General features: G+C 47.4%; 1 protein-coding gene across 1 annotated transcript in view; it reads left to right on the top strand.

Annotated features, from left to right (window-relative positions):
- The first annotated feature begins 3,089 nt into the window (after window positions 1-3,089).
- Window positions 3,090-13,354, top strand: part of ADGRG5 (adhesion G protein-coupled receptor G5) — a 303,433-nt gene continuing 293,168 nt past the window's right edge. Inside the window, exon 1 of the mRNA XM_086946433.1 lies at window positions 3,090-3,200. Coding sequence (XP_086802559.1) covers window positions 3,177-3,200 — 24 coding nt within the window. The 5' untranslated portion in view covers window positions 3,090-3,176. The remainder of the gene's footprint in view (window positions 3,201-13,354) is intronic.

Genomic DNA, 13,354 nt, shown 5'->3' with positions numbered 1-13,354 from the left:
ATGGTGTGAGAGGTTTTCTCTTGTGCCATTTTATATTTTGAATGATCCCACCCTCATTACCTCAACAGGATCTCCCCCCTTTATGAGGCAGAACTGGAAAGTGTATCATCAGTTAACGAGGAGTAAATAATATGCATCTTTGTGAGACCTGCACCTAGCTTTTCCATCTAATGAGACAAATGTAATCCATTTAACAGTTTTAAAATATATGCACGTATTTCATTTGTATATTTAGCTTTTTGTCCATGTTACTGATATCCACGTTAGGTCTCTTCAGTGATGCCAAATAAGATCAATAGTCCTGCGATGTCACTTTCTGTGATGTCACTTCTTGTGATGTTACCAAGGGTGGGACCTCCACTATTGCGGAGGAGCGTCACCCCACTACTTTCTCGCAAAAGCAGAAACACAAATGCTAAAATGACCATTTTATGTTTCTACTTCTAGCACTGCGAGAAAGCAGAAGTCTTTAGTTGGGGGCGGGAGGGTCTGCTTTAGGGCAGGGTAGGAGTACCTTGCCAACTACTAAGGGCGCTGACTGTTCGACCAAACCAGTCATGCACACTCTGGCCTTTCTCTATGTAGGCTGCAATGCAGCCTTCATGGAGAAAATGGCCTCCCCATAGGCGCCTGGCTGGTCGGCGTCCTGATCAATCACAACACTGCCATTGCAGCTTTGTGATTGGCTTAGGGGAGGGGAGGGAGGCTGCCTGCTTCCTGTTCCCCTCCTACCAAACTCCCGCGAGACCCTCCACCCGCGAGTCATGCCGGCTACATCTGGAAGTTACATGCAAATTAGAGGGGCCTCACATCTTCCCTTTCGTCCGGGGCCCCAGGAGTTCTAGGACCGGCCCAGGTGTAAAGAAGCAAGAATTTTTTCTAGACAACTTTATTATGCATCTGCTTTGCGTCCCCCTACGCCCACCTTTCAACACCCCAACCCTCCCCTGCAGGCACTGATACAGCCCTCAGGGAGCCACAGACAGTACTTTGTGGCCCCCAGAGAAATGCCCGCGAGTACCCATGGTACAGAGTTTAGCGTGGACGCAAATCTTCTTGTAAATTTCATCCCATCAGGAAAGCATTTCTACTGATATCTTTATCTTTTACATATTCATCTTTTTCATTGGTGTGGAGAAGTGTGGCTCAATGATTGGAGCGGCAGACCCTGATGCAGAGGTCTAGCCCGGACCAGGGTTCAATTCCCCGCCTCGGCGTGTCTTGGGCTCAAAATTCCACGGACCTGATAATTCTCGCCTCGGCGCCTATTCCAATCATGGAGTCCCACTCTGCAACTCTGGGCAATAGCTTGCTTAATCTCCACAACGGCCCCCACAACGCTAAGGATGCCTGGCCTCCACCTTGGGGGTGCCCAGGAGTGGACGCCTCACAGGGAAAGCCAGGATGGGTTCCACAGCGGTATTCGTACAAGCGCCTTGAGACCCTTGCGGTGAGTAGTGCGCTATACAAGTATCAATTTACATTTAATTTACATTTTTCTAAGATGCCTTTGGGATAGCCTATGTTCTTGAGCTGTCTGCTTCTGAAGAAAAGTTATATTGTCAGAGCAGTTTCACCAAACAGGAAACGCTCATGTTGAACGTCCTGATTTTTAATTGGTATCCATTTCTTACATTTAGTTACTTTTAATTTATAGTTGTTTTTTCTCTTGAGGATCCTATTTTTTAAATGTTACAATGAGTTTTAAATCTAGGAAGTCCAATGTTATGACATACAATTGATGAAAAAAGTTTCCATTCATATCACAGGTCAGTAATTTCCAACATGCATGAAGCTGATTTTACCAAAATTATTCATCAGCAATATCTCATTGATGTACTGCAACATAAACCCTCACATGAAAAAATAAATGTTAACCTTCTACCATGGCATCAGAGGATTAGCATAAGAAGAGACAAAACTGGTTTCTATTCACATACCATGTTATGTTATGTTAGTATGAATTTGTAGAGCGCACGTTCACCCCAGGGTTTCTTGGCACTGTGTGCCCGCTGGGAAACCCATCCTGGCTTGGTGAGATGGTCCCTATTGGGCATCCCCAAGGTGAAGCCAGGCATCCCCGGCAGCGAGGGGGCCGTTGTGGAGATTAAGCAAGCTATTGCCCAGAGTTGCAGCGTGGGACCCATGGTTAGAGCGGCACCGAGGCGAGATTTATCGCGCCGCTGACATTGGTTCCGTACCCTGCCGCGTCGGGAATTGAACCCTGGTCCCGGGCCGACCTCTGCTTCTGGGTCTGCCGCCTCTAACCGGTGAACCACACTTCTCCCATGTTACAACAGTTTCAACATTATCGAATTAGAAGACATTGTTGCATAAACACAATCATGTCTTGTGATGGAGCATTTTAGTAGGGGCTAAATAACAGAGTGATTTTGCTGAATGTATTCATAGATTTTAGATCCTGCAATAAATAAATGAAGAATCCAAAGAAAAAGTGCCATATGTAGCTGCCTAAAATATGTCATTTGCCATAGAAAGAACACAAATGGCTTCTCGGGTGCTTAAGGGAATTGGTGTGAGAAAAAAGAAATGTGTTTAATAAAGTTTTTGAATATTTTTCCTTCTTTGGTCCTCGAGATGATATAATCGAACACTCTATGAGAGCAGATAAAGATATATACATTTTGGCAGCATTGCAGGAAGTCGTTTTTCATGGTTTGGCTGCTGGGAAATTAAATTGGCCAATGAAACATCTTCAATCTAAAAACAAGCGGTGTGAACATGCAGTGTTTGAAATGTCCCAATGGCTCGTAAATCTTCCATTAAAGTGTGGCCATCAGTGAAATGCATGCTTTTGCATCTCCAGCTGTGCCCAAATATGTGCTGTTTCCGTGGGGAGCAAAAAACCTAGCTGTTCCTACCTCAATTCCTTTTTTTAAAAAAAGTACCATTCTCTGCTTTGTAGTTTGCAGTGTCCTGGCTGACCCAAGAATAGTCAAGAATTATATTCCCCCGTCTGAAATCTAAAACGAAATGACAGAAAAGCATGCTCTCATTTATCTCTGATTGTCCTTTTTATTTGTTACAGACAAATGCACGACTTGCATTTATTTTTAGGAACAGAGCCATTTTCAGATCAGAAGTTCTGTGTGAAGAGGCCGTTCGTTCAAGTGGTGGCATTTAAAATATATGCTAACAACTTCACAGGGCTGAACATGACAAGTGATTCCACTAAATGGGTAAGAGATACGAAGCTCCATCATGCAACACCTGCTGCCCCCCCCCGTCACTTGTTTATAGAACTTTAACATTCTGCACATTTGCAGTGCCCCCTGTGCACCCACTGTTCCCTTGTTTTTGCTTTGTTCACCTTTCCTGAATCTGTGAAGGAATACGTTCTTTCGATTGCTTTCTGCAATGATAGAATAACCAAATATATGTAATGTTCCAGTTCAGAGATGTGTTCTCTATTGCATTCTGGTAAGTGCATGCACTTGTTGTGTCCATCATCTGAAAAATATATCAGCCGTGCTGGGGTAAGAGGTATCTTAACGATTTTGGGACGCCAGGGGTCAGGCGTATTTCGGTCCCCACTTTTAGAACATTTAGACAGGATTAGTGTTAGAACTAACAATTCTATGTTACCATCTCCATTACCTCAGGGTCATCCATAGATCACCCTGGCCATGTCATCTCTAGGACTCCACTGCCATTCATTCTACATCATTTCTCATTTTCCACATCTGCAGCCCAGGCCATCAACTTTCAGCCAATCTGAAGATGTGATTCAACTGAATCTGCAGATCTGATCTTCATCTAACAAATTATTTCTCTTGGATTTAAAAGTGACTCGTAACTCCTCAGCAATACTTTGAAACAAGCACTATTCCATGTTCTAAACACCATGAGCATCCTATAATGAATTGACACAACCAAGACCAAAGTCAATTTTCTCAATCTGGTCTTCACAATTAGGCTGTTTTCCAAATGACAATGGACTGGTCAGTTTTTCACCCTCCCGGTTGTATTCCCCAACACCAACCGCCTGCCCCTATCAATTAAACCCCACCAAACAAAAACAGTGTTCATTCATGTATTAGTACCTGAAAACTCTGAAGCAAGAACCCATCTCTTTGACAATCATAACTTACTCCAAGACAATGTCAACTCATTGTTCTTCTCAGTCAACCTCATGCCAAACGCAGATGTCAGCACTCATAACCCACTGAAAGTGTGCACTATAAAACCAAAGCTTACCACCTCCTGGTGCACATAAGAACTCACTAACCACAAATAACCTATTAACAAGTTAGAAAAGAAGCCACACAGAACCCAAATATGAGACTACACTCTATCCTTCTCACACAGATACCTCATCTCTACAACCAAAGTCACCTGAAACAAGCCAACCTTTAAGCAGACCCTTCAAGGGCGTCAGATTAATCATCAAAGCAATTAAGCTGTATTTCAGTTTGATCCTAGACACCCATAGTACTGCACTCAGTTGGCCACTGCCAGGTCATCATCAATTACTCGTCAAAATAAGACTATATCTAGAACCACCACAACAACAAAAAGCCAGCTATTGCTATCTCTAGCATGAGGCCTTCTTAAACGTGTCCCCTTATGAAGATCCGGCTAATATCTTTGCCATGTACAGATTCACGACATGTGGGGATACCATTTTTCCATCCACCATTATTTAACCCCTCTCCAGAGAAACACTCACACCCTGTACATAGTCAGCTCGCACTTTGCACAATGCATCTTTCCTGATTTCATCTAAACTAGAATGATCCCCTACTACTCAAAAATGCAAGCTTCAACCAAACAACCCTGCTAGCTACCAACCCATCAGAATCTTACAGTCCTTCAAAAATAATAAGACCAAGCTAACATGAATTCCATCCTGTAAGACTACAGTTCTGGTTTCATACTGCAAAACTAAAAAACAAGCATCCAATTCATGTACGCCATGTTTTTCAACTCACAGTAGAGCCCATGCCCATGTGCCTTGGTGTTTCATGATCTCTCAGTACCTTAATTACCAATGACCATCATTTCCAGATCTTATCGCAAATGGAAACCAATGACAGGCACTCATTGGTACTCTGTCTAGCTCTATGAACAGCATCAGCTCGTCACTGTGGGTAACGCCAGATCACATACGCGATGTGTAACTTGAAGAGAATCCAAAGGAGCTCTACCAGTGCTAGCTGTGATCACACACAACAGGCACAGCAAAAGCAGCTGCAGTCCAATCTTTCTTTGAACGCACAAAACAGGCAAAGCTCAGGTACACGCCCATTATGAAGACACCTCCAGCAGCAGCAGGTAATTCCACTGGGCGTGTTGTGCTAGTTGTTGCAGTTCTGTGGCACGTTAAACCTTTGAGCATACATGCAGGTCTCCACACTGAACACCATAAATAGTATTTAGGAGAATATATAAATTGTGGATCTGGCGTACCAAACGAGCTAAATTCAATGACATAGAGAACAATTATGAAACGGGAAAAGGAAAATAAATTTAGCTAGACATGAGGAATTTGTGAGTGTGTGAGAAAGAAATAACGGTTGAAAATGGTGGAAAAAAAAAGGATAAAAGAACAAAACCTAGAAAGGAAAAAAAGGTTGACAAAGAAAATAGAAGTTGAGAAGAAAGAAGTAAAGAAATTAATATGGAAAAAAAGAAGGAAAATATTGAAAAAACAGAAACAAGGGGAATATACAAGAAAATGGAAATAAATTTGAAAAGACAGAAAGGAACGGGTGCAACAACTTAGTAAATGTGTCTCCTCCGCCGTCTTGCTTTGCAGACACATGCTGACGTTTGACCATGGAACAGCTTTAGTCGTGGGACAGGAAACCTTTATTGGGAACATTGTGTTTGGAATACTGCCTGTTAGATCTGGGGGTCTCTAGCTGGCAGAGGTAGGTACCACTGTCCAAATAGGGGCCCTTGCTTCTAGTCAGCGTAAGGGGGATACACTCTTTAGATAGCCCCTGCTCACTCCCTTGGTAGCTTGGTACGAGCAGACAGGCTTATCAAAGGCAATGTGTAAAGTATTTGTTCCAACACTCACAGTAACACAGTGAAAACACCAAAAAATGGACTCCACACCAGCTTTGAAAAATAAACTATCTTTATCTAAACTACACAAGACCAAAATGACAAAAATCCAACATACCCAGTTACAGAATATGATTTTCAAAGAGTTATAGGGTTTGCGTTAAAATAATCCACAGTTGCATCACGTTTAGCCCAAAGTACCAGTAAAAGCGACAAAAGTTCCAGGTGGAAGCTGCAGCGTTGAAAAACAAGCAATGCGTCACTCCTGAGACCATGGGGAGGTGATGCGACAGCCCCGCAGGACGCAGCGGGCGTGTTGCAACAAATCCGGTCTGTATGGGGTGGGATGCGATACCTTGTATGGATTCTGGTGTGCAGGTTCGGTAGGAAGCGTCTCGCACATGCATGATGCGACAATCTTCGGGACGGCGGTGAACTCAGGTGCGGCGGGGATGCGCAGCGCAGCGCAGCGTCGATCTTCTCCTCTCGTGGCCCCTTGATGCAATAGCTCTGCGACGATGTTCGCAGCGATGTGATACGGTCCGCAAGCAAAGCGGTGCGACGATTTCACCCAGCGACGACAGGGTCTGCGACGATATTCACAGCAACAGTAATTTTCTAAGACCGGAGCGATGCGTTCCGCAAATGAACGAAGCGTCGGTTCTTGCAGCGGCAACAGGCGCTGTGACGATCTTGCTCTTCGCGGCAGGAGGAATTTCCTCGCACTGTCAGGGATGCGCTCCGCAAGCGAGTGATGCGGAAACATTGCAGATTCTCTTAGTTTCTCCTTGTCCAGCTCCCCAAACAGCAGGCACAACTTCCAGAGGCCCCACAATTGGATCAAGCACTCTAGGGGAAGGGCAGAACTCATACAGCAGAGTTTAGGGGAAAGCTGGGGGTGAAGTCCTTTTGTTCCTGGGACTTCTTAACAGGAGCCAGCTCTTCTCAGGCCCTTGGAGATATCTTCAAGCAAGGGGACAAAGCAACAGCAAAGTCCTTCTCCTCTCCTTGGCAGCAAAGCAACTGCAGGTCAACCCACAAACACACAGCAGGACAGTATTCCTCTTCAGTCTTCCAGCTTTCTCCTTGGCAGAGGTTCCTTTTTGATTCCAGGATGAACTAATTTTCTGTAGACTGGGTAGCCCTTTTTATACCAGTCTTTCCTTTGTTCTCTAGAGGCAGAGAGGCCTTGGCATTGTCAGAACCAGTTCAGGTCAGTTCCTGAGCACTTTGTTTTTCTGTCTTCTCCTTTCCTTTCAGAGAGAGGGGCAGGGTCGTCAGCCGCCCTGCAGGGGGTGGAGCCAGCACTGTGGAAGGCAGGCACAGCCCTATTCGGGCCCAGGTGCTATCCCCTCCCACCACTCAAGATGCAGATGCAGTCATGCAGCCTAGGGCTGACACATCCAGCCTCCTGGGGGCTCCCCAGCCCTTATCACTCACAAACCAGACAGTCAACTCACAATAGGCCAAGGCACACAGAAAGGTTAGACAAGAGAACAACCACTTTCTAAAAGTGCTGTTCTCAAACACAGGATTTAAAAAACATCCTTATTAAAAGATGTGTTATTAAATTCTGAGTTCAGGGATACCAGACTTTAATTTTCTATCTTGCTCCAATGGGAAGATATGCAGGTAAACAATATACTCGATATTCCCCATTATAGCGTATGGGCAAGATAGCCCTCTCAATAGTGAAAAACAAAAATGGATGTAATTCACTACAAGAGCCTGTCACACACACAAGTACATGTTCTACCTTTCATATACACTGCACCCTGCCCAGGAGGGTATCTAGGGCCTTCTATAGGGGTGTCCAATGTGTAAAGAAAGGGAAGGGTTAGGCCTGGCCAGTGTGGACACTGGCCAGGGTAACATGGCAGTTAGCAAGTGCACACAGGCACTGCGATGGCAGGCCTGAGACACCATTTTAGGGCTACTCATGTGGGTGGAACAATCAGTGCTGCAGGCCCACTAGTAGCATTTGAATCACCAGCCCTGGCACACTCAGTGCACTTTACTATGGACTTCTTGGTAATACAAATATGATAATCATGGATAACCTATTACAATAACAATTTACTCAGGGAGCACTTGCACGTTGACACTGATCAGCAGTGGCAAAGTGCCCAAAGCTACTAAACCAGCAAAAATGAAATCCAGCACAGCGTCAAAAATACAGGAGGTAGAGGCAAAAAAGTCAGGGGAAACCACGCTAAAGATGCCAGGTCTAACACGTGTCCCCTCCAGCTGAAAGTAGGAGAACTACCCACCCTCTTGGGAGTTCTCATCGCTAAGTCGGAAAAACCTGGACAGCCCATCAGCGTTGGCGTGTTCTGTGCCAGGGCTGTGTTCCACCATAAAGTCCATTCCCTGTAGGGAGATGGACCACCTCAACATTTTTGGGTTCTCACCCCTCATCTGCATTAACCATCTGAGGGGCCTGTGGTCTGTCTGAACCCGGAAGTGAGTCCAAAACAGGTAGGGCCTCAGCTTCTTCAGAGCCCAGACCACAAGCAAAAGTTTCCCTTTCAATTGCACTCCACCTCTGTTCCCTGGGAAGTAGCCTCCTACTAATGAAGGCTACAGATCGGTCTAAGCCCTCGTCATTGTTCTGTGAGAGTACTGCTCCCACACCATGCTCAGAAGCGTCTGTCTGCACTACAAACTCACGGGAGAAATCAGGCACCTTGAGCACATGTGCTGTACACATGGCAGTCTTCAGGGCATAAAAAGCAGTTTGACAGGTTCCGGTCCAATTCACTCTCCTGGGCTGCTTCCTTGAAGTCAGCTCTGTCAAGGGGGCAACAATGGTGCCATATCCCTTGACAAACCTTCGGTAATACCCAGTGAGACCTAAAAAGGCTCTCACCTCTGTCTGGGTCTTCTGGGGGCTACCAAGCCAGAATGGTATCAATCTTTGCCTGTAGGGGCACCACCTGGCCGCTCCCTACCTGGTGTCCCAAGTACACCACAAATCCCTGCCCTATCTGGCACTTACTGGCCTTGTTAGTGAGGCCTGCACTTTGCAGAACCTTCAACACTTCACAGAGGTGTTGCAAGTGTTCTTCACATTTGGAGCTGAACACAGCAATGTCATCCAGGTATGCAGCACTGGATTCCTCCAGCCCGGACAGCACCTGGTTTACCAGTCTCTGGAATGTGGCAGGGGCGTTCTTCAACCCAAAGGGCATGACACAGAACTGGAAGTGCCCACTCTGGCGTTGAGAACACAGACCTCTCTTTGGCCCCCTCAGTTAAGGCAATCCACAAGCTCATCAACTCTGGGGATGGGATGTGCGTCAGTCTTGGTGACTGCATTCAGCCCACGGTAGTCCACACAAAACCGGAGTTCTGGAGTGGCACCGGGCGCAGCAGCTTTTGGTACTAGGACCACTGGGCTAGCCCAGGAGCTGCTGGAGTGCTCAATTACCCCTAGAGACCTCTTCCTTGATGCTGGCCTTGACCTTGTCAGCTACCCTGTAAAATTTCTGTTTCACAAGTAGACTATCTCCAGTGTCCACATCATGGACACACCAATTGGTGACACCAGGGGTCAGGGAGAACAGAAGGCAAACTGACCCAACACCTAGCAACAGTCCCTCTGCTGGTCTGGGGTCAGGGTGGGTGAGAGGACCACACCATCCACTGACCCCTCTTGCTCCTTGGCTGCCCGGAGGTCAGGAAGTGGATCACTTTCCTCTTCCATTCCAGCATCTGTAGCCAGGAGCATTGTCACATCAGACCTCTCAAAGTGGGGTTTGAGGCGGTTCACATGTAAGACCCTCAGGGGTTGCCTTGGAGTCTGTAAGTTAACCAGGCAAGTTACTTCGCTCTTGCACTCCACCACCTCTAATGGCCCAGACAACTTGTCTTGGAGTGCACAAGGCTCCACTGGCGCCATCACCCACACTTTTTGCCCAGGTTGAAATTCGACCAGAGTGGTATTCTGGTCGTACCATCTTTTCATTTCTTCCTGGCTAGCTTCGAGGTTCTCCTGAGCGATCTTCCTGAAGCGCTGTGTCTGGTTGCGGAAGGCTAGCATGTAGCTGAACACATCCTGGGGGGTTTTCCCGCAGGATTTCTCACACCACTCCTTCACCAGTGTGAGAGGTCCTCTAACAGGGTGGCCATACAGAAGTTCAAAGAGACTGGACCCTAAGGACTTCTGAGGCACCGCCCTGTAGGCAAACAACAGGCATGGTAAAAAGACGTCCCACTTCCTTCTCATGGGCTCCGCTAGGCCCATATTCATGCCTTTCAGCGTTCAGTTGAACCTTTCAACCAACCCGTTTCCTTGAGGGTGGTAAGGAGTGGTGAACTTATAAGTCAACCCACACTCCTCCCACAGAGACTTCATGTACCTAGAGATGAAGTTGGTACCCCTGTCGGAGACCACCTCTCTGGGGAACCCCACACGCGAAACAATCCCCATCAATGCACGGCCCACCACGGGTGCTGTGATTGTCCTGAGAGGGACTTCTTCCAGGTACCGGGTGGCATGGTCCACTAAGACCAGGATGAGCCTGTTGCCTAAGGCTGTCTTGGGGTCCAGTGGCCCCACAATGTCAATGCCCACCCGCTCGAAAGGGGTGCTCACCACAGGAAAGGGTTGGAGGAGTGCCTTGCACTTCCCTCAGCTCTTGCCACTTGCCTGACATGTCTGGCAAGTCCTACAGAATGTACCAATGTGCTTCTTTATCTAGGGCCAGAAGTAGGGGGTGACAAACCTTTGGAATGTCTTGTCTTGCCCCAGATGTCCTGCGAGAGGCACGTCATGAGCCAGACCCATTAGGAAGTCCCTGAAGCGCTCGGGTACCACCAGCACACGGGCTGCACCGGGCTTAACGAACTTAGGCTCACTATAAAGTAACCCATCTTCCCAGTAAATGAGATGATCCTTGGACTCTCCACCTGCTGCCTGGTCTGCAGCATGCTGCTGCACACCAATGAGAGAAGGGCATTCCATCTGCGCCTTGCAGAACTCCTCCCTGGAGGGGCCGCCTTCTTGTTGCCAATGGGTCAGCTCAGGTAGGTCCCCCAGTTCGACCACCTGTTCCCCGGTAGGCTCCAGGGCATCCCCCTCTGTTCTGCTCCTTCCTGGGCCGTGGGAATGGCGGGTTTCCCATGCCCCCTTCTCCTCTTCTTCCTGGCAGGTACCTGGGCCACTGTTTCAGGCTCCAGGTTTGCTGAATCACCCCTGCTGGCTACCATAGACCGAGTGGCCACACAGACCTACTCAGGCAGACCCAACATCTCCATATGAGCCTGGTGTTCCACTTCCTTCCATGGGGAACTCTCCAGGTCATTTCCTAGCAGACAGTCTACAGGCATGGATGGACTCACAACAACCTTCAAGAGACCTGAGACCCCCCTCCACTCACATGGAACCTGCGCCACCTTGCAGAGGCGCACCGAGTTGTCAGCTGCAACTACTGGGTGAAGTACATTGGGAATTACCTGCTCTTCAGACACCCACTGACACCTTACAGATGTCACATTGGCTCCTGTGTCTCTCAGAGCCTCTATCTCCGTCCCATTGATGGTCACCTTCTGTCCGTATTTCTTAGTGTTCGGGGGCAGGTAGGTTTCCTGGACCATCTCTTGGTCTCCTAAGGAGACAAGGGTCATTACTACTGGTCTCATCCCTTCACTAGAAATTAAATCCTCTCCCAAAGCTACTCTCACTAAACCCGGTTTTGGAGTACCAGTGGGTGCTTGGGGTTTCTTGGGGCACCTAGCGATAACATGTCCCACCTCATTGCAGTGATAGCACGTAGGGGACCCCTGTTGTCCCGTCTGCCACTAGGAGGCCATGAATGTCTAGGTTTGGGGAGTTGGGACTCCTTTCCCCCAGGGAACTGTTTTGGGGCCCTTGAGAGAACCCCTTTTGGTTACCGTTGCCCTCCCACTCTTCTGCTGGGGACCCTGCCCCCCTTTGGCTGTGGGACCCACAATTCCTCTGTGGACCCTGGTACTGGTCCAGCGGTCCGCCTCCTTAGCAAGCTGAATGGGGTCCATCAGCTTGCTGTCTACAAGAAGCTGGCGCAGCTCTGGAATCTCAAAGACTACTCAAGTGCTCCCAACTTATTAAATGCAACAACCCCTTATAATCAGTTACTTTGCTGCCCTTCATCCAACCTTCCATTGCACGTAAGTACAGATTCACACACTCCATCCAAGTCTCAGACTCTTTCTTCATGGAGTTCCTAAACTGCAGTCCATACTGCTCTGGAGTAAGTCCATACCTGAGACATAGGGCCTCCTTTATATTGGGATAGGTCATGGTGCCTGCTAATTCTAGGGGCTCTAGAGCACTCCTCCCAGCAGCCTCAAAATGTTTCCACATGCCCACCCCCAATGCTGTTCAGGCACACCATTCATTCTCAGAGCAATCTCATACAGGGTAAACCAGGCATAGATATCCTCACTCCTATTATAATTCTGTACCAAATCCTTGGCAATATATACTTTACCCCCCGGCACTGGCTGTGCGCTACCACCATTTGAACTGGAATCCACCTGCTTGGCCTTGATATCCAGTTCTCTCATGCTCACCTTATGAGCCAAAAGCAATCTATACTCTTCCACGGCACAAGCATTCTTGCTCTCCTCTGCCTCTTTCTATACCTCCAATTGCTTCATCTTTATCCTCATGACTTCCAATTTATGGTTTCTCACTCTTTGATTCTCCTCTAACTATTCTGGGGTAAGACCCCCTACTGGAATGGGTGTTGCCATGACTTGAGCCTGGGTTGCTCACAGGCAAATCGTGGGGTTGAAACCCCTCCCTTCCACTTGCATCATTTCCCTCTTGGGCCTCCCACCAGGCCTTCAAGATTCTCTGCAGCTCCTCCCTTCTAGCGCTGCTTTTCACAGGGCAATTACGATCTTTGCAGAATTGTTTGAGCTGTTTACCTTTGTAGGAATACAGATCCTCGATGCAAAACTCCAATTCTGCTGGCGCAGTTGCTGCCTTCTGAGACATGATGCTTTAAAGAGTTACTCAAAAATAGAACCAAAAATCCAAACACGGTATGTGATTGCGTAGTGGTATGCACTAAACTAGTGATGTACACCAATTACTGTGGATCAAGTACAAATACAAGTTCAAATCCTCACTGCTGACCACCAATGTTAGATCTGGGGGTCTCTAGTTGGCAGAGGTAGGTACCACTGTCCAAATGGGGGAAACATCCTTTACAACGCAACTTTTACAATGCACTAATATTACGACGCAACTTTTACAACTCAATTCATTACAACGAATTGCGCTGGAGGGCGCTCTAGGATAGGGAATAGTTTAATTACTATCCAACACCTT

Source organism: Lissotriton vulgaris, chromosome 12 (genome assembly GCF_964263255.1).
Source record: "Lissotriton vulgaris chromosome 12, aLisVul1.2, whole genome shotgun sequence".
Lineage (NCBI taxonomy): Eukaryota > Metazoa > Chordata > Amphibia > Caudata > Salamandridae > Lissotriton > Lissotriton vulgaris.
The sequence above is the reverse complement of the archived record's forward strand: the minus strand, read 5'-3'. Positions and strand labels throughout refer to the sequence as shown.